The sequence below is a fragment of the Oratosquilla oratoria genome, chromosome 7 (assembly GCF_046742065.1).
Source record: "Oratosquilla oratoria isolate Oo_2021 chromosome 7, ASM4674206v1, whole genome shotgun sequence".
Classification (NCBI taxonomy): Eukaryota; Metazoa; Arthropoda; class Malacostraca; order Stomatopoda; family Squillidae; genus Oratosquilla; species Oratosquilla oratoria.
The window spans coordinates 55,227,384-55,254,737 of record NC_134783.1 but is presented as its reverse complement, the minus strand read 5'-3'; the positions used below and the strand labels follow the sequence as shown (position 1 = coordinate 55,254,737).

The 27,354-nt window shown below is 40.1% G+C and overlaps 1 protein-coding gene across 7 annotated transcripts in view; it reads right to left on the bottom strand.

The window, feature by feature from the left end:
• Rme-8 (receptor mediated endocytosis 8) overlaps positions 1 to 27,063 on the bottom strand; it is a 159,629-nt gene extending 132,566 nt beyond the window's left edge. For 5 of the 7 annotated variants that reach the window (XM_076188250.1, XM_076188254.1, XM_076188253.1 and 2 more), the window contains exons 1-8: positions 26,911 to 27,063; positions 11,950 to 12,013; positions 9,401 to 9,530; positions 7,270 to 7,410; positions 6,834 to 7,013; positions 4,544 to 4,707; positions 3,627 to 3,878; positions 2,697 to 2,946 (exon numbers count right to left, since the gene is read on the bottom strand). In XM_076188250.1, coding sequence (XP_076044365.1) covers positions 2,697 to 2,946; positions 3,627 to 3,878; positions 4,544 to 4,707; positions 6,834 to 7,013; positions 7,270 to 7,410; positions 9,401 to 9,530; positions 11,950 to 12,011 — 1,179 coding nt within the window. In that variant the 5' untranslated portion in view covers positions 12,012 to 12,013; positions 26,911 to 27,063. Of the gene's footprint in view, positions 1 to 2,696; positions 2,947 to 3,626; positions 3,879 to 4,543; positions 4,708 to 6,833; positions 7,014 to 7,269; positions 7,411 to 9,400; positions 9,531 to 11,949; positions 12,014 to 26,820 lie in introns of all 7 variants that reach the window. The other 2 variants (XM_076188251.1, XM_076188252.1) reach the window with 2 other exon arrangements.
• Between the last annotated feature and the right edge of the window lie 291 nt (positions 27,064 to 27,354).

Genomic DNA, 27,354 nt, shown 5'->3' with positions numbered 1-27,354 from the left:
AGATGTGGTGTCTTGATGCATTGCTTCTGACCCAAGGCAGTGGATGGGATACCGAGATGACCCATCAACCAAGGGGAAATAGATATTTACCAAATTTGATAAACTACTGTTGGGGTTTCACATGATCTGCATTTTGCAGATGAAATTCCAATTATCAAAGAAAAGTTTGTGGAAAAAAAAAAAAAAAAAAAAAAAAAAAAAAAAAATAAATCAAACCCACAACCAATTCCATACGGTGACGCCTATGTAGGCAGCATGAGGAGCAAGTGGGTACGTGATGATGCCGACGTCGCCATCTTGATTATATTTATTGTAGTCGTACCTACGTAATTTCCATTCTCTCTAAACTGGCTTCATCAATTTTCTATGGTTATCAAAATACATGGGTGAAAGAGAACGAACAATTGAGCACTGACTTTATTTTTTATAATGCGATTATTATGACGCAACATCGCACATCAGGCAGCTAATGCTGCCAGATGTGCGATGTGCCCCGGAGTGAAGAGGTTAAAGTATGAGAGATTCAGAACAAAATAACATATTGGCAAAAATGGATGAGGTGGATGGATGGGGTGGATGGATGGGGTGAAGGGGGCTTTGGGGAAGAGGGGAATGTCTGTTGAGGAAGGAAGGGAGAGGACGGAAGACAGAGGTGAGTGGAGAATGGTTGTATATGGATGATGTTGTGACTGCATGAGGAGGAATAGGCGGGGGGGGTGGGGGGTGGGGTAGTATGTGTGAGTAAATTTTGACGCAGCCCGAAGGGATTTCTCCCCGTCCTCTCCTTATATGCAAAGGGGGACGGAGAGGGGGGGTCGCCGATTAAATGAAGCGGTCTTGCTGTGGATGTACTGTGTCTTGCGACACTGCTTCTGACCCAGGGCGGTGGGCAGGGTTCAGGGATGACCCGTCATCCAGGAGGTGCTCAGATGAGAGGAAGGGTGGGAGGGGTGTGGAGTGTATTTAGGGATGAAATGGGTGGGAGTGTTTTTATGCCTTTCCTTTTGTGGCTACCTCCCTTGGAAGGGGGAAAAAGCCTTGGTATATGTATGTATGTATGTAAAAATGCTCAATGCTCTCTTCACCCTATCTAGGGATGACCCATCATCCACGAGGAGCTAAGATGAAAGGGTGGTGGAGGGGAGTGGAATGGGTGGGAGTGGGTGCATTCCTTTGACTAGGCTACCTTCCTATGAGAGAAGGAGCTTGAATGTGTTTGAGATGAGGTGTCTGAGAAGTATGATGGGGGTTACTAGGCTAGATAGAGTGAGAAATGAGGAGGTGAGGAGGAGAACAGGGGTGGAAAGGGAGTTGGGAGATAGGGTTGATGAAAGAATATTAGGATGGTTTGGACACATGGAAAGAATGAGTGAAGAAAGACTAGTAAAGGAGGTATGGAAGGCAGATGTGGAGGGAGTGAACATGAGGGGATGTCCTAGGATGAGATGGATGGATGGGGTGAAGGGGGCTTTGGGGAAGAGGGGAAAGTCTGTTGAGGAAGGACGGGAGAGGACAGAAGACGGGTGAATGGAGAATGGTTGTATATGGAAGATGTTGTGATGCATGAGGTGGAATGGATGGGGGGTGAGGTGGTGAGGTAGTGTGCGAGAGCAAAATTTTGATGCAGCCCGAAGGGATTTCTCCCCATCCTCTCCTTTATATGGGGGGACGGAGAGGGGGGGTCGCCGATTTAATGAAGCGGCCTTGCTGTGGATGTGCTGTGTCTTGCGACACTGCTTCTGACCCAGGGTAGTGGACAGGGTGCAGGGATGACCCGTCATCTAGGAGGTGCTAAGATGGGAGGGAGGGTGGAGGGGAGTGGAGTGTTTTCAGGGATGGAATGGGTGGGAATGATTTTATGCCTTTTCCTTTTTGGCTACCTCCCTAGTAAGGGGGAAAAAGCCTTGGTATATGTATGTATGTATGTACCTTCCTTATAAGGGGGAAAAAAAGCTATTGGTATACAGATAGATAGGCAACAATGCAGTCACCTGTAAAATTTACAAGTACAACTGACTTCTCTTACAAATACTAAGGTGGATGGTACCTCATGCAAAGATGTAGCATGTGCAATTTTACAACACATTCAAAATATGAAATCATGATGTCTTATGATGAGTTCTCTTTGTGAATCAATGACTCAAAGATATATGCCCCCCACAATTACCTGACGACATCAGCCACTGTTGTATCTAAAAGTGGATGTAACTGCATACACTCGTACTTAAACCTACACAAGCACTCTAGTTCCTGTCTTCCCTGCCTCTCCTAACTAGCGTGTTTATTACCTTAGTTTAACTAAAACATGTGCATACAGAGATAAACAAAATAATATAACAATGCACACATGCCTACATGCATGTACATGTGCACACACTTTTGAAGAAGGAAATGTCTGAGAATTAAGATAGAATTTCAGTTCTAATCATCATATAAGCAATACATAAACAAATAATATTTTACAATATATTTGCAGAGAAAAAAATCATAACAGAAAACTAAAGGAATGATACTGAGGTACATCAACACTGGCAATTTAACATTTACACTAAAGCAATTTATGTATTCAACAAGAAACTGGTATGTACAACAATGACAAACAATTACAAAACTTTACTTGTGATCACAGTGCAAAAGGAAATTTACTTAAATTAAGGAAGAAGTATGTAAACGTTTAACTGAAAGTCACAACCTACCTCAGCTGTCACAGCATGAAGCAGTCCCGAGTAGGACACATTAGCATTGAATCTCTCCACTGCCTCTGCAAAAGTCCATCCTGGTGGTGGCTGCTGGAGGAACTTAAGGTGCATGGACTCCACCTCCTCTTCCACAGGCACCTCCAAAGGGCCGAGTCTCTTCCCTCTTGGCGTTACAGTCATTCGGACGTGGACGTCAAGGTTGCCAGAGGCACGGACACCATCAACGAGGGATGCAAGTAATGAATCCCTGCATACAGGAATATACATTAGCAACTTTTAAAGTGTAATGGGTAGTGGTAATGATGGTGGTGGTGGGGGTAAAATGTCATTACTATGTTCCCACGTCTGTCATAGAAGGCAACTATACAGAATGAAGTGTGGGTGGGCAGGCAAAAAAGCAGTTGGTACAGCGAGTCCCCGTTATATGGTACATATGCATTCCTGAAAACCTTACCACAAATCTAAATTACTGTATATCGAACCCAAGTTTTGACTTATGGCAAACGTACCTTCTACGTGCTCTTTCCTCTTCAAAATATCTAATTTTACCTCCAAAACATGAGTGGATACCGTATCTGTGAATTTTTCTTACCGTCAGTAGAATCGACGGTAGTAATTACCAAATACCATAACTGTGAATTTACCGGATAAAGAGTTACCATATAAGGAGGACTCACTGTATACCTATGTATAAATAATAATTTTGGTTTAATAAATACATCATTTTAATAAACTTTAATAAATAAAGTCTATCAAATATAGTACTTTGCTGAAAGTAATAACCCAGTATAACTGATGGTCTAGTCCATAGTATGCACTCAAAATCCATCCACTACCCCTCCCTCTTCCTTCTCCCCTTCTCCCATTTGTTATATTATCATTCTTTCACCATTTCTGTCCCAGGAGACATTTCTAAATAAAAGTTACCTGTCTGATGAACTGTACGATCGACTCCCTCCTTTGACATATTCCACCGTCAACATTTGAGGATTCTCTTGGTGCCTAACAAGGGCAAATACGTCTGATAGAGGCTTCAGCGTCACGATGGCATAACTACTAGGATCCCTTTCCAACAAACAAGTTTCGCTAAGGCATAATGTTCGTTTAATGGGGTCCAGCTGTCTGTGGGTGATCTTGTGGACTGAAAACTCGCACAAGGACGTTATGTGTTCATCATCACTGTGGATAAATAAATGATTGTTTAACAACCAATATATGTGAGAACCAATCTTAGCAATTTTAAACTGTTTCTGCACAGTATATGGCACATGGAAAGGAAGCAGCAGCTGAAATGAAAAGAAAAAAATTATAGCCATGACACAAAATGCCAGGAAGGATAGAGAGGGTGTTTCATAGGTGGTCAGAGACAAAACACGAAAACAAAGATAAAACACATAAAAAGTCAAAAGATACTCTAGAAAGGTCAGGGGTGAAAAAAAGAAAAAAAGAAAAAAGAAAAAAGAAAAAAGAGGAAAAAAAAAAAAAAAAAAAAGAGAGAGAGAGAGAGAGAGAGAGAGAGAGAGAGAGAGAGAGAGAGAGAGAGAGAGAGAGAGAGAGAGAGAGAGAGAGAGAGAGAGAGAGAGAGAGAGAGAGAGAGAGAGAGAGAGAGAGAGAGAGAGAGAGAGAGAGAGAGAGAGAGAGAGAGAGAGAGAGAGAGAGAGAGAGAGAGAGAGAGAGAGAGAGAGAGAGAGAGAGAGAGAGAGAGAGAGAGAGAGAGAGAGAGAGAGAGAGAGAGAGAGAGAGAGAGAGAGAGGATGGTAGGAGGATAAAGGTCAAGAACAAGTCCTTGACTTAAAAAAAATAGTTATCATCATCATCTTCAATTAAGTCTGAAAAGTAGTCACCTATATTTGCCAAGACGCTTATCTTGAAAATGGTTCATTGTCAAGCTGACTTTCTTGACTGGAATGGTGATTCCTATGTATTTTTTGGCATTATCTTCCACTTTTTTTAGAATTTCATCTCTTCTATCAGTGGAAAAGAGGTGAAGGCGACCAAATCCACCACTCTGAAAAAAAAATAAATAAAAAAATAAAATAAAAATAAAAAAAAATCTATATTAATTTCACATGAGCCACGATAGGAACCTCCAGGTAATGGTCCTGTAAGATGGATACAAAAATAATTTCCCTGCTGTCCATCATTAAAACCCAGTGACACGATTGGGAAAGAGCAGTGCATCTCTACGAGAGAAAGTAGGTGTGTAGATCAAGTTTTTGTGGTACGACAAGTATGTAAAAAGTTCTTAATAGCAATGATTTTTTTTTCCCTTCATGGAACTGAAGAAGGCTTATGATAGGGATGACTGAAAAGCTTCTGGAGTGGGAACACTACCATATTTGAAGTGATAGATCAAACTTGCTCCATTCACCACTTCCTATATACTGGAGACCCAGCACTCCACATAGTGGCTCAACAACACTGCCACCTGGTGTCTATTCACTGAACCACACAAATCCAATATGGCTGCCCTCAGCCAAATGACAATAATGAACACTCCAACATGAATGAATACATACATATACCAAGGCTTTTTCCCCCTTACAAGGGAGGTAGCCAAAAAGGGAAGGCACAAAATCATTTCCACCCACTCCAGCCCTGAAAACACTCCACACCCCTCCATACAGTTTTCCATAAATACATATACTAAAAGGGCCTTTCTCCCTTGTAAGGGAATAGGCTAAATAATCCATAATCACCCTACACCTATCCAAAAACACATTTGTTGTCTCTCCCATCTTAGCACCTTGTGGATGAACGGGCCATACTTGTCTCTTGATACACTGCTTGGGTCAAGAGGTACTGCGGCATGACAAATAAAATTGACGGCAGATCCCAACAACTGGAATTAGTTTGTCTTCACCATGTCAGACAATACAGGTGAATTTAACCTCTTTCCCACGACAACACCTACATAGGCATCATGAGATGCGAGTGGGTATACAAGGATCCCAGCATTAGCGTCAACATTCCCTCTAAGCTGTGCGCATGTGCACACACGTTTTACAATTGATGCACATAAAGAAAAAATGTACACACAAGGTTTTCAAATATTAAAATCCATTCAATAAAGAAGTTCCACCCAAACATCAACTTATAAATTCTCTAAAAATATGGTAACTTGCCAACCATCAAACCAATAATTGCTTTTTTTTCTTCTTCCTCTAACTCTAGCACTGCTTCTGACCCAGGGCAGTGGACAGGATGCAGGGATGACCCGTCATCCAGGAGGTGCCAAGGGAAGGAGGAGGGTGGAGGGGAGTGGAATATATAGGAAATGGAATGGGTGGGAGTGGTTTCTATGCCTTTTTCTTTTTGGCTACCCCCCCCATGTAAGGGGGAAAAAGCCTTTGGTATATGGTATAACTAGCACTTCCATTGTGTATTTGCTTAAATGATCAGATGGTGACTTGCATGGGTGCGCACATACTTTTCCGAGAAGGCAAAGTTTGTACACAAGCAAATTTCAGCAAACACTCACAGCAAAAAATTAAGAGGGAACATTGGTTGGCATCATGATTACATTTATTTTGTAGTTGTAGCTGAGCCACCCCCAGAATTCTGTGAACTGGCTTGATTGAGTTTCCCATGTTTATCATTACTCAGAGTGAAAGAAAAGTTAATCGGCATTGACCAGGAGGTGCCAAGATAAGAGAGAGGGAGGAGGGTGGAGGGGAGTGGAATATGTAGGGAGGAGGGTGGAGGGGAGTGGAATATGTAGGGAGGAGGGTGGAGGGGAGTGGAATATGTAGGGAATAGAATGGGTGGGAGTGGTTTCTGTGCCTTTTTCTTTTTGGCTACCCCCTGTGTAAGGAGGAAAAAGCCTTTGGTATATGTATGTACTTTATATTCTATAACATGAGTATTGTGATACATTATCAAGTCATTGTACATCAGGCATCCAATGCTGCACGCAAGAATTTTACTTGTACTGAAGAGGTTAAGACTACATTTGACCAATGGCTGTACAGAGAAGACATCCTATGAGTATAACTCTTATCATTACAGCTACATGAATATAATTAAAAACAAATTTAAAGCCATGTATTCATGGTGAGAGAGAGAACAGATAGCCCTCTTCCTATAAATTACAATTACAAAAACACAAGTGAACACACAAACTTCTCAATTCACCTGAATGCATAGCCCTCCAGGGATATCTGTGGAAGGATGTAGAGCCTCTATGTCCCTGAACATGTAAGAGGCTAGAGGAGACCCTGAACTTGGGTCTATCTGTTCTATGGAACACGGCGTCACTTCCAGAATGCAAGGAACTCTTTGGTCTGACCAGTGAATCTTCTGACCATTTGCTCTCTAGAATGCAGAGAAAAAAGATAAATAAAATAACAAATAAATAAATTATTTAATAAAAAGATAAATGAAGTAATCTTATAGCTATAAGTCAAAATATGCAAGCTGTGGGACCCTTTATCAGGTATAATATAGCTCTTATGCTAAATAAAGTTTTGTTATGTAATCTAACAATGTCCATTACCTACCTACTATCAATACAAGTTTGTACTAAAGTTCACACACAATTATCTGGATGATATCTACTCTGACCACTTACTAGATTATCTACTATATTTTCAGCAAATTGGTGTCTGAAAACAAGGGCTTCCGATATTATATCTGTTCTATGCTCTGAAGAAAACCTCATGTTATCCACTTTCCTCCCTTTGCGCATTGTAATGATAAATTCATTGGGAACCTGAAAAATATAAAACATAATCATGACCCAAACATTTGTATGCTCATTCCATAATCTATACAACACTGGTTGTCATATGCTAAAATGAAATATTCATAAAAATAGGTAATTCTTATAATGATCGTCCATGAATTTTTGTTACACATGTACCCATGTGCCCCCATACACCCCATTTTCAGAACTTATCTTTTAAATACATCCATCCCTAGAGTTAATGGACGAAGATAGGATTCAATAAATGAAATCAATTCAACCAACATAATTACTGTAATTTGATATTAAACTTATCAAGGACTATGAAGACAAGTTCTTGATATGTCACATTCATATAGTGGGTGGGACTCTGATATCTATTCAGTCACTAAATCTTGTCCATTGCCTCCAAAACCCATTAAATTTGGTTAAGTTATGTTGAGGGCTGAGAGCACTATTATTTTTCTGATACAGCTTCACACATGCATCCAAACCAGCATTAACCACAAATTACACACGCACATATACACATACAAACTATTTTTGCATGGAGCCAAGAATGGGAAATTAAGTTTAATACCAATAAATGCAAAGTACGGGAAATGGGCAATGGTGGCAAAAGACCATTTATAAACTATTCCTTAGGAAGTGAACCCATTATAAAAGCAAAAGAAGAGAATGACTTGGGAGTGTTCATAAAAGACAATCTGTCATCTGACAGACACATCTGCAGGACTGTGGGAGAGACATATGGACTACTGCAGGATATCGAAGTGCCATTTCACTATATGAATGAGGAGATGATGAAAAAACTCATTGACACCCTAATCCATCCAAGACTGGAGTATGGTCTCCACACAGAGTGAAGGATATGAGCAAAATTGAGAGAATTTAAAGGGCAGTAACCAAATTAGTCCCCAGACTGGCAGATAAATCATACGAGGAAAGACTAATCACCAACTGTCAAAGATTGAAGAGAAAGAGATAATATAATTACAGTATTCAGATCACTAAAGGAGATAGACTTCATTGACAGAAGAGATCTCCTGATTAAAGATGGGAGAGCTTTAAGAGGTAATGGAAGCAAATTAAGAAAGACCACATGTTTAAAGAATGTAAAGATATACAATTTTCCATATAGATGCATAAATACCTGGAATAGCTTTGGAAATGATACAGTCCAAGCTCAAACAATACACAAGTTAAAATCTGAATATGATAATTGGAAATCAAGGATATAGATCAAGCTGGAACCATACGTGAATTTGAGGCTATGCAAGATAAATAATTAGAGAATTGGAGAGGGGACCCAACAAGTACTGCTCCTTTTCCTGTATACTACAATTAGGTAAATACAGTGACAGAAGATCCCTTAATTAAGGATGGGAGGACTTAAGAGTTCATAAGAACAAACTAAGAAAGACCTTATGTCTAAAAGGTGTGAAGAAATAGAAGGTATATCTCAAGCTCAAATAACACATGAATTCAAATCTGAACAAGTTATTTGGAAATCAAGGATATAGATTATGTTGGAACTGTACAAGAACATGAGGTTAGGCAAGATAAATTGGAGAGTAGGGGGATGGAACCCAACAAGCGTTGCTCCTTTCCTGCATACTACAATCATCACAGCATATCACCACTTGCACAATTACAGAAGAGACCTGAAAAAGAACAGTTTCCCGCACAGAGTGATCGATGTCTGGAACAAACTAAACAGTGAAACAGTGAATGCCAGAACTATACACGAGTTTAAGAATAAACTGGACATGGAGAGATACAAAAACGGGTCACAACGAGCATAGCTCCCTTCCCGTAAAATACATACAACTAGGTAAATACATGGAATAAATTGAAAGAGAAAACGGTGAATGTAAAAAGTATACACGACTTTAAGAAAGAATTGGATGCGGAAAGATACAACTGCGGGTCCCTACAAGCATAGCTCTCGTCCCGCAAAATACAACTAGGTAAATACAAATATCTGAACATTATTTGGCACTTTAAAAATATTTACCTGTCCCACTCCTTTGAGTGCTGGAGTAATATTGATGAAATCAGGGTATTGCCACTGATTGGTAACTTCCATACTATTTGGGTTGTATGTGGTGATGCTCCCACTTCCAACGCTGAATACACGCTTGTACCTGTAAACAGAAAGTTAGCAATTGAGTCTACATGAGTAAAAATGGTGATGACAACCATGTTGTTGTTGTTGTTGTTGTTGTTGTCGTTCCCTAGACTGTCTGTCCGAGCAGTCCCGTCTCCCCAAGGAAGGCCACAGCCGAAACTGGGTTTTCCCACAAATCCTTTATAGAGTGTATGTTGTGTTGTTTGCGTGCATGATTGTGTATAATGCAGTCTTCTATTATGTGTTGTATGGTATGGGGTGAAGTGTTACATCCTGGGCAGCTGTTCACAACACGGTCGTCCAGCCTCTTCTGGTAGCTTAGAAGTGCTGGGTGGTGACCGCATCGCAGTCTGGCCAAGTGGACTCTGTCCTTTCGTGGGAGAGAGGATTCAGAAGGGTGGATATCAGGGGGTCTGGCATGCAGCAGTGTGTTGTCTTTCAGTGTGTTAATGGAGCGGTGAGTGATATGATTATGAATATGTTTCCGGAGGCTGGTATTTGGTGGTTGTGGAGGAAGAGAAGAGAGTATCTGTGTGTAATAAAGGTCTTTGGGTGTAGTTTTAATGTTTCTTGGTGTGTGTGGGTGTTCTGCTATGTAGTGTAGCGGGTGTGATGTGTTTGTGGTGGCTGCAGCAAGTGTTTGTGTGCCTCTCATGTCGAGGTGGTCCTTGACTTTGAGGACTTTTGTTTCATGGTGTAAATGGTCTGTAGGTGATGTATTTGTGCAGCCTGTAATTGTTTTTAGGGCTTTGTTTTGTATGATTTGAAGGGTGTTGTGGTGTGTCTCACTGAGATTAGGAGCCCATGCAGGACTCGCATAATTCATCACTGAGCGTATGCATTGTTTGTATATTGTTATATTAGTTTCTTTGTTTTGTCCAAATGTTGTTCCAGTGATTGACTTAAGTGCGTTAAGTCTAGGTGTGCATTTGTTTTTTATGTTTGTGAGGTGTTGTTTGAAAGACATGGATGTATCGTATGTTACCCCAAGAATTTTCGGTGTGTTTGTGTGTGGTATTAGAGTGTTGTTGATGTAGAGATGAGGTATGTATTTGTGTTCTTTTGTCCAGTTGGTGAGAAGTGTTGCTGTAGATTTGGTTGGAGCTATTTTGAGTCTGTTTGTGATGAACCATGTGTTGAGTGTGTCAAGGTAAGGCTGGATTATTTCTGCAGCTTTGTCTGTGTTACGATGTGTGCATGTGATTGTTATGTCGTCTGCGTAGGAAGAGATTTGTATTTCTGAGGTGTCTGGTGTGGGTAAGTCATGCATGTATAGATTAAATAATGTGGGGGATAGAACTGAGCCCTGTGGTACTCCGTTCTTAATGTTTCTTATGTTCGTGGGACCACCCCCCAACCCCAAGAGTTGGGGGCCAATCAGCAGCAACCACCCCTGGCCATCAGCTCTACGCAGATGGCACCGATCCCCAAGGAGGAGCTACGCCTACCTGGGGGAGTACCATGTTGTTGTTGTTGTTGTTGTCGTCGTTCCCTAGACTGTCTGTCCGAGCAGTCACGTCTCCCCAAGGAATGCCACAGCCAAAACTGGGTTTTCCCACAAATCCTTTATAGAGTGTATGTTGTGTTGTTTGCGTGCATGATTGTGTATAATGTTCATCAAAAAACCATGTTCATCAAATTACATACATACATATACCAAAGGCTTTTCCCCCCCCTTACAAGGGAGGTAGCCAAAAAACAAAGGCATGAAAACCATTCCCACCCATTCCATCCCTAATACACTCCACTCCCCTCCACCCTCTCTCTTATATTGGCACCTCAAATTACACAATGTAATTACACTTCAGTCAATACTCTCTGAAAAAATTTGTTTCCAGTTTGGTTTTCATAAGTATTTATCAATTCATAAAACAGCTTAGGTTCTGTTACAATGCTGGTCAGTATATAAGACATTTGCAGAAACTAACCAAAAGTAGTTATTTTGTACCCTCTTGTATTTCATAGAGCTCTGTGACCACCTCAAAAATCAACTAGCCCTTCTATCCTTACAGACAATACTGCTGCAATATCAAGAACCATTTTGGGTTCAAGGTGTTTGATGGAAGGAATGGGTTGTGTCATATGATATGGATGGAATGGGGTAATGGGGGAAAAGCTCTTGGTATATAGACAGATATACATATGTAGTCGTCTGCAGTACTGAAAAACTTCCACATTGCAGTACATAACTTAATATCTCAAATTTTTAAAGTAATAGCCAAATTATGCAATTTGTTGTATCAAATCTAAAACGGAATGAATTGTTTTGTAATTTAAACACATATGATCAATTAAAAGAACAGTAATTGTATGACTTGTGCACTTCATAACTGTGTATCAAACAAAAAATCTCCTTTTCTATAAAGAACACCAAATGACCATTACAAAAACAATATATTCAATTTTATGACATTTGCATTCTTCAGTGCACTTACTTTCCCTTCCATGCTGAATGTTTGGTGACCAAGTAACAGGCAACATCTTGGTTTGAAGACATGGCTGAAGAGAAAAAAATAATCCTCTTATAAAACACATCAACAATAAAAAGTATACATGTATTTTCTGAACACCCTAAGGCCGGCCTCACACGTGCAGTTTAAACTGACAGTTACAACTATTCAGTTATAACTGTCAGTTGAAACTGCATGTATGTGGGTATGTCAGTTTACACTGCACATGAGTGGCCGGCCTAACACTTTCCAATTACATTCAACATCAATAAGTAGCAAAATTAAGAACGTGACACCATTGTCCAAAATTTTCTTAAAATTAAAATCCACACTTGATCTTTTCAAAACATTAACATATGTACAGTATACATTTTGTTCCAGATCACACCAAACAAATCTACTTAAGAGAGTTGTGCCCCGCAACACATACATACACATCTCTCTAAAGGATGTAAAGAAATAGTTTTCCATATATATGCACAAATATGTGGAATAGGTTACATGGTAATATAGCCCAAGTTCAAACAATACACAAGTTAAAATCTAAACTGGAAATCAAGGATATAGATCAAGTTGGAACTGTACATGAATTTAAGGCTTGGTATGATAAAAATTAGAAAATAGGAGACATGACCTAATGAGCATTGCTCCTTTCCTGTACACTACAATTAGGTAAACAAACAAAAACACACACAACAAGCATAGCTCCCTTCCTGTATAATACAACTAGGTAAAGGTAAATACACACACATACATACACCAAAAAATAAGACTTGGACTGACAGCGAACACTCTAAATTACTGGAAAGCACACAAAGAATAAATTATCCGAGACACTGAAATATGGAGAACATATAGTAATTATGGGTGACTTTAATGCAAAGGAAATAAATTGGGAAGAAATGACAATGGGAGGTGGAGACGAACTCTGGGGCAATGTCCTACTAGATATGACCATAGATTACACATTGACGCAATGGGTTAAATAAAATACTAGACTTAAATAAAACAAAGAACCATCAAGACTAGATTTGATATTCACCTCTGAACCAGAAATAGTGGAAGAAATAATTTATAAAACACCAATTGGAAAGAGTGACCACATACTAATAGAGATCGAACTTAAAGAACAAAATGTGGTAAGAAGTGAACGAGAAACAGATTTTTTTTTTCAAAATGCCTGTTGGGAAAAATTTGCAAATGATGAAACAGAGGAAAAAAGAAACTATGAAAAAGATGTAATAGCAAAATGCAAAGATCAACCTAAACTATTTTACAACAAACTAAAAGACAAACACAAAATAGTAAAACTGCATGAAGGAAATCAAGAATACACAGAAGATGTAGAAATGGCTGAAGTAATGACCAGACACTTTAAGTCTGTTTTTACAATTGAAAGCTCACAATTGTGGGATGATAGTCACCAGGAAGGATCCCCTAAAATGAAAGAAATAATGGTGACACAGAAAGAAATAAGGGACCAAATAAAGAAACTCGATGTCAGAAAGTCACATGGGCCAGATGGAATAGCGAACTGGATATTAAAAGAATGCATAGACGAACTCACAGATAAAATACACAAGATAATTGACTTCTCACTCAAAGAAGGAAAAGTACCACAAGACTGGAAAAATGCTAATATTGTACCAATATATAAGGGAGGAAATAAAGAAAATCCAACAAATTATAGACCGGTATCCCTTACAAGCACAATTGCAAAAATATGTGAGAGTTATTAAAAACAAATGGACTAAACACTTGGAAAAGAACAAAATATTAAACCCCAACCAATTTGGATTTAGAAGTGGAAGACCATGTACTACAAACTTAATATGCTTTTACTCAAGATTGCTAAACATAATACAAGAAAGAGATGGCTGGGCAGATTGTGCCTTCCTGGACCTACAAAAGGCTTTTGATAAAGCACCACACAAAAAACTACAGTACTTAGAAAAATTGAAATAATAGATGGAATACAAGGAAAATTGTTAGAATGGATGGAAAACTTCTTGGAAGAAAAATGAGTGATACTTGGAGAAAAGAACTCAAAATGGGTAAAAATAATAAGTGGAGTACCCCAAGACTCTATGTTGGCTCCAATAATGTTTGCTATTTATATAAACAACATGGATGAAGGAATTATATGTTACATAAACTTCTTTGCAGATCATGCAAAACTATTGAAGTAACGAAGAAGATTGCAAATATTTTCAGGGAGATCTGGACAAAGTCTGGAATTGGAGTAAAAAGAATGAAATGAATTTCAACATTAAAAATATAGTATAATGGAATTTAGAAAAAGCAAAAATAGAATATCCAGCCAATACAAAATTGGAACAAAAGAAGTTACAAAAGTAAACTCAGAAAGAGACCTAGGAGTAATCATTTCAAATGACATGGCACCAGACAAACGTGTAGACGTTGGAGAAACCTACAATTCAATAAGATCAATGAAAGTGGCCTTTGACTACATGGACAAGGAAATGGTGAAGAAAATACTAGTTACACTGATAAGATAAAAATTAGAGTATGCAGCATCACTATGGATGCCCAGTAAAAAAAACTAACAAAGATGGCACCAACACTTAGCATGTTGACATACGAACAAAGATTGGTCAAACTAAACTTATTAACTCTGGGGCAAAGAAGAGAAAGAGGCAATTTGATAACCATCTATAGAATTATGAAAGGGATGGAAATCCTTGACAGGGATGATCTATTTAAATGGGACAGAAGAAAAATACAAGGGGACACAAGGACAGTTACAGAAGATATCTGAAAAAGAATAGCTTTCCACACAGAGTGATAGATACATGGAATAAATTGAAAGAGAAAACAGTGAGTGCTAAAACTATACATGACTTTAAGAAAGAACTGGATACGGAAAGATACAACTGTGTAGTTCTTCTCCCGCAAAATACAACTAGGTAAATACATAAGACCAGTGACAGGTACCTCCAAGTTGTGGTCCTGCAAGAAACAGGAAAGCTTCCCATTATCAAAACCTGTCAATTCCCTCACTTCCATCAAGAGGTCCCAGAGGGCTAATATTTGGTCTCTGGACTGGGTTTGGGGGAATCAATTGTACTTCTTACACTTTTGCATGCATGGAGAGCTGACAACTGACGAGACTGGTCTGTTTCTCTACTACTTTCGGCTGTTGACACAGGAACAGTCCCACACTAATACAACACATACTTTCTTTGCAGAGACTTATGGGAAGGACTGAGGACTACTGCCAGGTACTGTGGGGGATGTGATTTTTCCACTTGGTGAAACTTGAGCCAACAATTATACACATATACAATTAGTTAAATACATACAGACACACAAACACACACTGCCATTACATACATATCTTAGTCTATTTCCATCTCTGAGTGAAAAGCACTTATGACAAGTACACCGAGTACAGATTCAACCTTTCATACATGGAGGGAAGGGTTGGAACCAGTCCTGTTAGGTTACCTTTGATTAAAATTTTCCTTCATAATGAAGTATGAAGTACTGCACATTTTCTTAAGCAAAATTTACTGAACACTCATTCTAAAAAGAAGCAACACTTTATAACACAACATGCATCTGTTATTGTATATTAAATGCTAATCACTACTGGATTTAAATATAATTTCTACAACAGGAGCATGTACATCTATTACAACCCTGGGTTATGTCAATTCAGTGAAATATTTTCAGACTATAGACCAACTCCAAAAATTTTTGTTTCACTGATCTGTCTTTCTACAAATCCATGCATTTCATCAAGTTTCTCAATAAGCATTTCTTGCTTATCCATGCTGCATAACAATAGAAATGCTGACCATCATAAATGCTATTTCCTGTTTATATACTTAATCTTTTTTGTTTATTTCACAATTCTGTACATTTCAATCCTTTATGCATGGTGGGAAACCCCTTAGCACAATCTTTTTTTAATCAACCTGTAAACTATTGTAAAGTTTTATCTGCTTATCTTTCAACTGAAGGCACGAGATAACCTAAGTTCCTTGCACACATACAACCGGGGTTTGGGGTTTCAGGAGGGTGATAAGGGGTTGCCTCCCCCTCTCGACCACCACTGGAATTGGGTCCATCCCCTACACCCGATCAATCAAATCTAACAAGAAGCGCTTCTCTCCGACTTCCACCAAGGCAGGTTCTCCATAATATAGTACATTTATACTAGTCTGTCCTTTAATCAGACTTGGCTTAGATAAAGATCAAATGTCCTGGTTGCACACACCATAAAGTCAAACAATCATTGCCTCAATTTCTCTGACTCGAATCCTGCAGCCCCATGACTTTTTCTCAAGCCTTCCTATTCATTTCTTCGTGAAGAAACTGGACTACTGCAAGTTTCGTGCATATGTGTAGCTGCTTCTGTCATCCGGCAATAAAAGATGGATGTGAGTAGATGTTGGCTCATAGTTCACCTTGTGTGAAAAATAAGAGGAAAAGATGAAAAAATAAATAAATACATAAATAAAAAATAAACAAACAAATAAGAGAAAAATGTGATGAGAGAGAGAATTAGTTGGTCATAATAGTGATTTATTGTCTTGGTCTTGTTTGACTCTGTATGGGTCAAACGGGGGCTAGTATGGATAGTAGGGCCAGGATTGCAATGTAAGTCAATGGGGTTAGAGTTGTTGTCACTGATTGTTGTGGTTGTGCTTTTTGATAAGATTAAAGATTAATTTCTACCCTCTGTGGGAGGTTGAAAGTTGCTCCAGTGTTACCACTGTAGATTGTTCTTCATTTGGGGAGGGAGGGAGGCTTTTTGTTACATTTACAGACACATGTTGCAAAGGAGGGCAGGAATGCAACCAAGATTTTGATTTTGGACAGGCTGTTGCTCCCTCTCTGTTACTGTTTGATCATTATTATCCATACTGCATTGGGTGATTCTGTAGGGAGTCCCCAGCAAGGCAAGGGTACCATGTTTGAGGCACCTTTCCTAGTCTTTTCCGCATGTTGGGTGAGCAAGGCAGATCTTAAAGAGGAGTGCTCAGTCATACAGGCACTGCCAAACTTTACCCCCATTACAAAACAACCCCTGGGCTTGCACTAACACATACGGGCTTCCAGAGCTTGTCTTCTGCCCCTCCCATCATACAATATCACCAGAGAATTCATCATCACCAAATAGAAGAGAAATGTCATTAGTAAATACTGTGTGAAACATTACGACTGAATACACTGAAGCCTTTAGTCACTGCCTCACTACTGACAGAGGTACAAAAAGCATCACTTCGAGTTAGTGGGATAATAATTAGTCTTTCTTATATGCCTCCTCTGGGCTAAAGCCTCACCTCGAGATGCTATTACAGGAATATCAGGTCAGGAAAGGGAAGAGAGAGCTATACATACATATATATATATATATATATATATATATATATATATATACAGGTAAACGTCGACTTACGATGGCCGCGACTTACGATTGTTCGACTTTACGATGACGACGACGACGACGACGATATGATAATTTAACCCCTTCCTATTGGTGCCGCACACGTAGGCGTCATGAGGAGCAAGTGGATTCGCGACGCTGCCATATCGGCGTCTTGATTATATTTATTGTAGTCGCCCCTGTGTTTTTACATTCTCTCAAATGATTCATTCTCTGTGGTTTTTTTAAAATTCGCGGGTGAAAGAGAGAACGATCGATATAAGCGGTGACTATATTTTATGATGCGAGTATTATTACGTCACGTCGTACGGCTGGCCGTGGCTGCTGCCCGCGAGATTTAAGTTCCGTACTGAAATTACATATTATAGTGTTTGAATATGGTAAAAAGGATAAAAATAATTAAATAAACTACTGTACATGTTTAATAGGCTATATTCAGTATCTCTGGTGGTTAATATACAGATAGGCTAGGTACAGTGACCACGGAACAGAGTGGGGATCGACTTACGATGAGATCGTCTTACGATGGCTCTATCGAAACCTAATGCCATCGTAAGTCGACGTTTACCTGTATATATATATATATATATATATATATATATTATATATATATATATATACATATACATATATATACAGATGCTCCTCTGCTTACGTTCATTCGTTTTACATTTTTCCGATTTTACGTTTGAACTGACAGTAAAAAAAATTGTAAAAAAAAATTTTTTAGTGAATTTTTGAGTTTAGCGTGCTCTCCGTAGTTCAAACGATACTTACGCATGACGCTGCGTCCATTGTTTACATGGCACAGACGACAGACTGAATGTGCCTTGCCTCCTCCTCCTCCTCCACCATCTCAATTTATGTTGCTTGAATTTAATTTATTTGAAATTAATGTTATTATTTTACAATGTTATGTTTATAATTAATGATTTAGGAGTGTTTTATAAGATATGGTAATAGAATTTATGAATGTATAGTACAGTATGAACGGTCATATATTAGTGGAACCTACAGTAACAACTTACATTCATTTTCACATTACGTTTGGCCGTTCGGAACGTAACTAAAACGTAAGTTGAGGAGCGTCTGTATATATATATATATATACACACATATATGTAAAGTATATATACAAGTGGAAATAGGAAACACAGAAGTATTAGTCTGAGTTGTATTTCTGACTAGTTTTGCAGGTATGTTTTCTCAAAGGAATGGTGTACAAAATGGGTTGTAGGCATTTATACATGAAGGAGACCGCACTACTTTCCTGCATTGCCAGAATTTGCAACAAGTGTGAAAACCACCGAATGATGTACTTATTGTTTAGAAGATAGTAACAATTGATAACAGAAATATATTAGTAATAGTAGTAGTAGTAGTAGTAATAATAATGACTATGCTAATAATAGTACTAATAATAAGAATAGTAATAATAGTAATAGTACTAATAATAATAATATTTAATAATTGTGAAAAATTACAGAAATGGTGATCATGCATGACTTCATGGCACGTGAAATAAGCAAAAATATGGTAGCACGGTATACGAGTATTTGATAAAATAAATGGAAGTAAAATGGAAAGAGCAAGTAAAAATGGTGAAGATGAGGATACAAAGGATAGCACCTAGTTAGGAGTTGGGAGATTTGAGAAGCCATTTTTGGCAGGCAAATGCTCAGGTGGATTTTGTCCATTTCACGTCCCCAGTCCACTTGTTCTTTTCGTAACTGGTAACGTAAATGAATTAAATTAATTTTCGTTGTTTCTTGTGTAGACCTTTGGCTAGAAGAGTGGCTCCCTCCCAATTTGGTAGATGTCCCTCTGTGTCTATGTGGTTAACCAGAGCATTTCTTGGTGGTGCCTAATGTCCACTTTGTATTCAGAGTCTGTTCCCAAGTCCTCGGTACGTCTCACCGTAGTATGCATTGTTGTATCAATTACGAGGGATTTTGTAGACAATGCTACTTCACAGTTCATCTTTGTTTTGTTCTTTATGACTGAGTGTCCAGTCTTTTTTTTTTTAAGGGTCATTTACTATAATGAGTTCCGTTTGTCCCAGTGTCTTGGGAAGCATATGAGAAAGCGCAGTTACGAACCATAAGGTATCGTAAATATGACTTCTTTTCACTTTCTTTTCTCAGTCTAATCTTAATGGCTTTCCATAATGACGTCCCTAGCATGCCTTCTGGGTATCTTAGGTTCATAAATGCAGTTGTTATGTAGTTAATTTCTTCCTGTAAATACTCCTCACTGCATATTCTAAGAGGCCAATGATAAAATCTATCAAGTCACGTATTATCATTTCTGTACATAGTTCTTCCCAATATTTATTCACTATTACTATTATCAGCATTGTCATTATCATTACTATTATAGTGCTATCATTATCAATTGTTACTATCTTCTAAACAATAAATATATTATTCAGTGGTTTCCTACCTGTCACCATCTCTGGCAACATAGGGAGGTAGTAAGGTCTCCCTCATGTATAAATACCTCAACCCATTTTGTACACCATTCCTTTGAGAAACCATACCTGCAAAACTAGTCAGAAATACACTCGGACTAAGACTTCCATGCTTCCTACTCCCCCTTACATCAACCTGTCAGAATGTCTCAGTATATGATATATATATATATATACACACACACACATATACATAAATACATGTTTGTACATTATATAAATATACACATAGAGAGAGAGAGAGAGAGAGAGAGAGAGAGAGAGAGAGAGAGAGAGAGAGAGAGAGAGAGAGAGAGAGAGAGAGAGAGAGAGAGAGAGAGAGAGAGAGAGAGGGGGGGGGCAAGAGGTGGAGGGGGGGCAAGAGGTGGAGGGGGGCAAGAGAAGGTGGAGGGAGGGGGGAGAGAGGGGGGAGAGAGGGGGGAGAGAGAGAGAGGGGGAGAGGGGGGAGAGAGAGGGGGAGAGGGGGCAGAGAGAAGGGGAGAGACAGGGGGGGAGATAGAGGGGGGAGAGAGGGAGGGGGGAGAGAGGGAGGGAGGGGGAGAGAGGGAGGGAGGGGGAGGGAGGGGGGAGAGAGGGGGGAGAGAGGGAGGGGGGAAAAACCACCAAGGAATTTAATCAAATGATGACCAGTCGCTTTTGTCTATTTAGTCAAGGTACCCTGAAGATGTCTAAATAGACAAAAGCCCTCGGTCATCATTTTATTATTTTCCTTGATGGCTTTTCTGCATATTTAGAATCACGAGTTCATGTGATTTCTCATTATATATATATATATATATATATATATATATATATATATGTAATATATATATATGTATATATATATATATATATATATATATATATATATATATATATATATATATAATACCAATGACCCACTTTCGGAGAAGAATAAGCAAAAGTACTTTCGATTATTCTTCTCCGAAAGTGGGTAATCAGTATTATTTTACAAATGTGCTACGACATAACTTTGTTGTGATATATATATATATATACACATACAGGGTGTTCAGGATAAATTTGATCATTATTTTATCTTCTGTCATTTCAGAACCATTTGAAGGATTTAATAGCAGAAAAGTGCAACAGATACCCGATTCTGTGTACTATTGGCAAGTGTGAGAGCAATAGAGCATGGGCAACTGGAAAGCACCAGAATATTGGAAGAGCAACCTGCATCATGATGATTGGCACCAGATTAAAAAATTCAGAAATATTAGCTGCAGTTCAGTGCTCCTTGAATACCATGAAGGCCATGAGATGCGAACTGGAGAATTGTGATGGAGATGTGGAAGCAGTGGCTAGCAGGAAGGATCATATCAGACATTCTGACTATCCGCACAACGAAATTTGTTGAGAAGCTGCAAAAAAAGGTGTAGCAAGATCCAGGCAAGGCAATGCAGACCTTGGAAAGAGAGATGGGTGTTGGAGTGGCGACTATGAAGAAAGCACTGACAGAGAATCTTCACTACTATTCATACAAGAGGCACAAGGGCCAACTACTCACCACGAAGGCCTAAGAGAACTGCCTTATGAAAGCCAAGAAACTCCTCAACAAGGCCAAACACCCACTTGAGCCAGGGATGCTATGGTTTTTATCAGACAAGAACTTCTGCCAGGACTAGTAGCACAATGCAAAGAACAACAGGTGGCTAGCCTACAGTCCACACAAAGTCCTGTGCTTCACAAAGACCAACTTCCCTCAAACTGTGATGGTCTTTAGGTGTGTTTCCAGCAAAGGCCATGTCATGCTGCCCCACATCCTTGAAGAGGGACTCAGACTCACTTCAGATGGCTATTTTGAGTTGCTGTCCACTATTGTCAAGCACTGGGTGGAGAGGGCGGCTGTGGGAAGACCATACATGTGGCAGCAGGACTCAGCTCCATGTCTCACCTCCAGGAAAACCCAGAAGTGGCTGTCTGAAAACTTCTACAACTTCACCAGTCCCAAAATCTGGTCCAACTCATCTGATTGCAACCCCATGGGCTATTATGTGTGGGGTGCAGTTGAAAAAGACACCAATCGTACCACCTGCAACACCTAGGACGAGCCGATTGCCAAGATCAAACCGATGTTTAGGTATCTCTCAAAGGACACTGTGAAGGCTGTGTACTGCAGGTTTAGGTCCTACCTGGAGGCCATGGTGGAGGCTCAGGGCAGCTTCTATGAGTGAGCTGTATTTGGCAAGACCCTCTAAGAGATGCACTGTGAATTTTGAGAATATATAAATTTTTGGCCAAGATATGACTTTTTCCTGTCCGAAAGTGTCAAATTTATCCCAATCACCCTGTGTGTATATCATATATATATATATATGTATGTTCATAAATAGCTGGAGTCCAGGAACCATTTTTTGGGAGAAAGTATACACTGGACTCGTCGTTTGCCAATTTATTCCAACATTTCGAACCCTGTCCGGGGTTCGAAAAGTCGGAATAAATTGGCAAACGACGAGTGCAGCGTATACTTTCTTCCAAAAAATAAAATATATATATATATATATGTATTTGTATAATATATATACACAAACGCACATTTAGAGAGAGGAGAGACAGTGAGAGATAGGAAAGGAGATAGAGATAGGAGAGAGAGAGAGAGAGAGAGAGAGAGAGAGAGAGAGAGAGAGAGAGAGAGAGAGGAGAGAGAGAGAGAGAGAGAGAGAGGAGAGAGAGAGAGAGAGAGAGAGAGAGAGGAGAGAGAGAGAGGAGGAGAGAGAGAGGAGAGAGAGAGGAGAGAGAGGAGAGAGAGGAGAGAGAGGAGAGAGAGGAGAGAGAGGGGGAGAAATGAGAGAGAGAAGAGAGGGGAGAAAGAAGAGAGGGGAGAAAGGAGAGGGAGAGAGAGAGAGAGAGAGAAGAGAGGGGAGAAAGGAGAGAGAGAGAGAAGAGAAAGGAGAGAGAAGAGAGGGGACAGAGAGAGGAAAGAGGGAGAGGGGACAGAGAGAGGAAAGAGGGAGAGAGGAGAGAGGGAGGAGAGGAAAGAGGGAGAGAGGGAGGAGAGGAGAGAGGGAGGAGAGGAGAGAGGGAGGAGAGGGGAGAGGGAGAGAGGGAGGAGAGGAGAGAGGGAGGAGAGGAGAGAGGGAGGAGAGGGGAGAGGGAGGAGAGGGGAGAGGGAGGAGAGGAGAGAGGGAGGAGAGAAGAGAGGGGAGGGAGAAGGGAGAGAGAAAGGAGAGAGAGGAGAGGAGAGAGAGGATAGGAGAGAGAGGAGAGGGGAGAGGGGAGAGGGGGGGAGAGGGGGGGAGAGAGAGAGAGAGAGAGAGAGAGAGAGAGAGAGAGAGAGAGAGAGAGAGAGAGAGGTAAAAGAGAGAGAGAGAGAGAGAGAGAGAGAGAGAGAGAGAGAGAGAGAGAGAGAGAGAGAGAGAGAGAGAGAGAGAGAGAGAGAGAGAGAGAGGAGAGGAGAGAGAGAGAGAGAGAGAGAGAGGGAGAGAGAGAGAAAGAGAGAGAGGGAGAGAGAGGGGGGATAGGAGAGAGAAAGGGGGAGAGGGGAGAGAGGGAGAGAGAGGGGAGGGAGGGAGGGAGAGAGACTGACAGAGAGAGAGGGGGAAAGGGAGAGAGAGGGAGAGAGAGAGAGAGAGGAGAGAGGGGAGAGAGAGAAGAGGTGAGAGGAGAGAGGTGAGAGGAGAGGGGGAGAGAGAGGAGAGGGGGAGAGAGAGGAGAGGGGGAGAGAGAGGAGAGGGGGAGAGAGAGGAGAGGGGGAGAGAGAGGAGAGAGGGGGAGAGAGAGAGAGGAGGGGGAGAGAGAGGAGAGAGAGAGAGAGAGAGGGGGAGAGAGAGAGGAGAGGGGGAGAGAGAGAGGAGAGGGGGAGAGAGAGGAGAGGGGGAGAGAGAGGAGAGGGGGAGAGAGAGGAGAGGGGGAGAGAGAGGAGAGGGGGAGAGAGAGGAGAGGGGGAGAGAGAGGAGAGGGGGAGAGAGAGGAGAGGGGGTGAGAGAGGAGAGGGGAGAGGGGGAGAGAGAGGAGAGGGGAGAGAGAACGAGAGGGGGAAAGAGAGGAGGGGAGAGATAGGTGAGAGACAGGAGAAAGACAGGAGAGAGTGGAGAAAGGAGAGAGATGAGAGAGACAGGAGAGGAGAGAGAGAGAGCAGAGGGACAGGAGAGAGACAGGAGAGAGGAGAGGGCAGGAAGAGGGAAGAGTGAGCAGGGAGACAGAAGAGAGGAGAGGGCAGGAAGAGAGAGGAGAGAGCAAGAAGAGAGGTGAGAACAAGAGAGGAGAGAGGAGAGAGAGAACAAGAAGAGAAAGGAGAGAACAAAAAGAGAGTAGAGAGAACAAGAAGAGAGGGGAGCAAACAAGAAGAGAGAGTGGAGAGCAAGAAGAGAGAGGAGAGAGCAGGAAGAGAGAGGAAGACGAGAGAGGAAGAAGAGAGTGGAGAGAACAAGAAGAGAGGAGAGTGGGGAAAGAGAAGATAGTAGGGAGGTAGAAAGGAGAGTGGAGATAGAAAAAAGAGAGAGATGGGGGAGGGGGAGGGAAGAGAGAGGGGGAGGGGGAGGGAAGAGAGAGGGGAGAGGGAAGAGAGGGGAGATGGGGAGAGAGATGAGGAGAGGAGAGAGTAGTGGGAGAGAGAGGAAGACAAAGAGGAGAGACAGAGTGAGAGAGGGGAGGAAGAGAGAGGAAGTGAAAAAGAGAGAGGAAGGAAAGATAGAAGAGAGAAAAGCGAGTGAGAGGGAGAAGAGACAGAGGTGAGAGGGGTGAGAGAGGAGAGAGAGAGAGGAGAGAGTAAAAGAGAGGGAGAGGGGGGGAGAGAGGGAGAGAGGGAGAGAGAGAGAGAGAGAGAGAGAGAGAGAGAGAGAGAGAGAGAGAGAGAGAGAGAGAGAGAGAGAGAGAGAGAGAGAGAGAGAGAGAGAGAGAGAGAGAGAGAGAGAGGAGGAGGTAGGGTGAGAGGGGAGAGATAGAGGGAAAGGGAAAGGGAGAGAGAAGGGAAAAGAGGAGCAGCAGTATATTATTTCTGGCCCTAAATGATCCAAGGGCCTATGAAGATGCTGCTAATTAGCACCTTACATTGACACTGTGAATCTTGTGCAAGAGACCCACAGTAACATCCCAACAGATTGTTTGCCAAATGACAATTTTCTCCTTCCCTAGTAACTGTATTTTCACCACAAAAAAAAAAAAAAAAAAAAAATCTGTATGAACAGTTCATGATAATTATTTAATGTACTTTAACATAACTTTACTCCATCTGATCCATCTCAAAACAACAAAAGATGTTATGAATAATGACTGGATGCACCAAAACCACCCTATTTGAACATCTATACTTGCAAAGTAAAATCCTCTTCACAGAACAGCACATGAAAGTAACAGGTACACAATTCTAGGCAAGGGCCCTCAATCCCGCTACATCAAACATAACCAGCTGCATGGAAAAAAATAAATAAATAAATCTTTTAACAACACAAATATCTACAACCACCTCCCACCAGTACCTTCAAATGCGTCAAAAAAAAAAAAAAAAAAAAAAAAAAAAAAAAAAAAAATTTCTCCTTTCCTGTGTATTATAATTAGGTAAAAATACACTGCAATCATAAAACAACTACTCCATGACCTAACCCTAAATTCGGTACTCCACATTTCCCAAGATATTAGCTCAATCTACAAAGCATTTCTTCAAAAAGTGAGATCACATTACCACCTAGCAGCACTGAAACTATATCAACTGAGAATTTACCTGGCCACAGACAAATGCCTAAATTCAGACCACCCAGCAGCACAAACTATATCAACTGAGAATTTACCTGGCCACAGACAAATGCCTAAATTCAGTTGGTGCACAGAAGACACTGAAACCCATCCTATATCAATGGTTCTTAACCTGGGGTACCTGTACCCCCAAGGGGTATGACACCTTGAGCCTGAGGGTACAAGACATCATAGCCAGTGCATGGTACTGTACATTTACAATTATAAAGCAAAGCAAGGTTTGAATCACTAATCCTTTACATATGTTTGCATTGTATTTGTATTGGATAGGGGTACAATAATTTTTTCTTAAATATCAAGGGATATTGGTGCCAAAAAAGTTAAAAATCACTGTCCTATACTATCCTTGAGTGATATATGTGCCAATACTATACTGGGGTCGTTAGTAGTTATATGAAAGCAGTAGGTCTCTTACATAATACACCTCGGGGCAATGGACTGATAAAATAAAAATGGCCATTTCAAATTTAGAAAACTTATATATAAACAACCATGGCCACAGCTAGGTCTGAAAATATTTTTACGAAATATACTATAATCTACCTCTAAATAATTCATTGAGATAATATGCCATGATACTAACAAAAACAACAAAAACATGGACTCTTTAAACACGTCCCAAACCTTTAACTTGTCAATCTTCTGAAACTACATGTTGGCAAGTACTTGCAATTAAACATTTAAGGCATCCACAATGTTTGACTGGCTAAACCTAAAGCCTAAACATTATCAAACTACACAAGTCAATTTATTCCTAGTTTGTTTTCACTACAATGCATTGGCATTCAGTTTGTACCATTTTAGTTTTCTCATTCATTTCACCTACTTCCACTACATAATATTGGTGGCTTTCAATTTCAATACAAATTGATTTGCATATTTCAAACTTTACACTGTTACCTGATAGGTATGATGAACTCTATATAATCCATACCTGCATACTAATGAAATTTGACTACAATAACATATCCATTGTTGACACATCCAAGACAAAATATAAATATGTTATCTTGGCGAAATACACATTAGTTCATTCTTTTTAATTTGCTAGTCCCTTTCAACAAGTGATGAACTTACAAATAACGAGACCAATTGGAGACGTCTTGACGACCAGGTACACAAAGAACGCTGCTCCGTAAAAGCAGAAAAGAGCCTTACATCTAATGATAATCATATGGTTACAGCTTCATGCAGTTCACAAAATACATTGCTAGATACATCCATAACGTAAACTTTGCATGGATAAAGAAAATTGTCAAATCATCAATCAACTTACTTTCTACTAATTTCTTCTTTTAACATCTGGAAATCCTTCATAACTTAAATTTCCGAATAATAATATCAAAGTGCATTACCATAACTTTACCTTCCGGCAACAACGGATGCAATTAACCTGTTCTTGGGCTAAAGAATAATCATTTTCCCAGCTGTCACAAGATAGGTGTTTACGGTGGGTGTTTTGCTGGGAGTATTGCGATAACGGCCCAAACTGTACTTCAAGAGCCGACCAACATAAAATAATTCGTAAATCAAGGCACAGGAGTAATAAGATGAATATTTTAAGCCTAATAATACAAAATAATATAAGAAAATTAATACTTTTTGCAAAATTTATCATATCAAAAAACAAATTCATGTACACTAAACTTTTGGAAATAATGTCGGGACGCGATTACCAGCATTGTCAAAGTGGTGACTTGACTGCATGTGAGAACCAATCAGAATATTAGTATAACGGCGCTCTATTTAAAGTCCTTCGTTTCATCTAATTTTGTTTTGCGTTCTATAATAACTTGGGGAACTTATATCG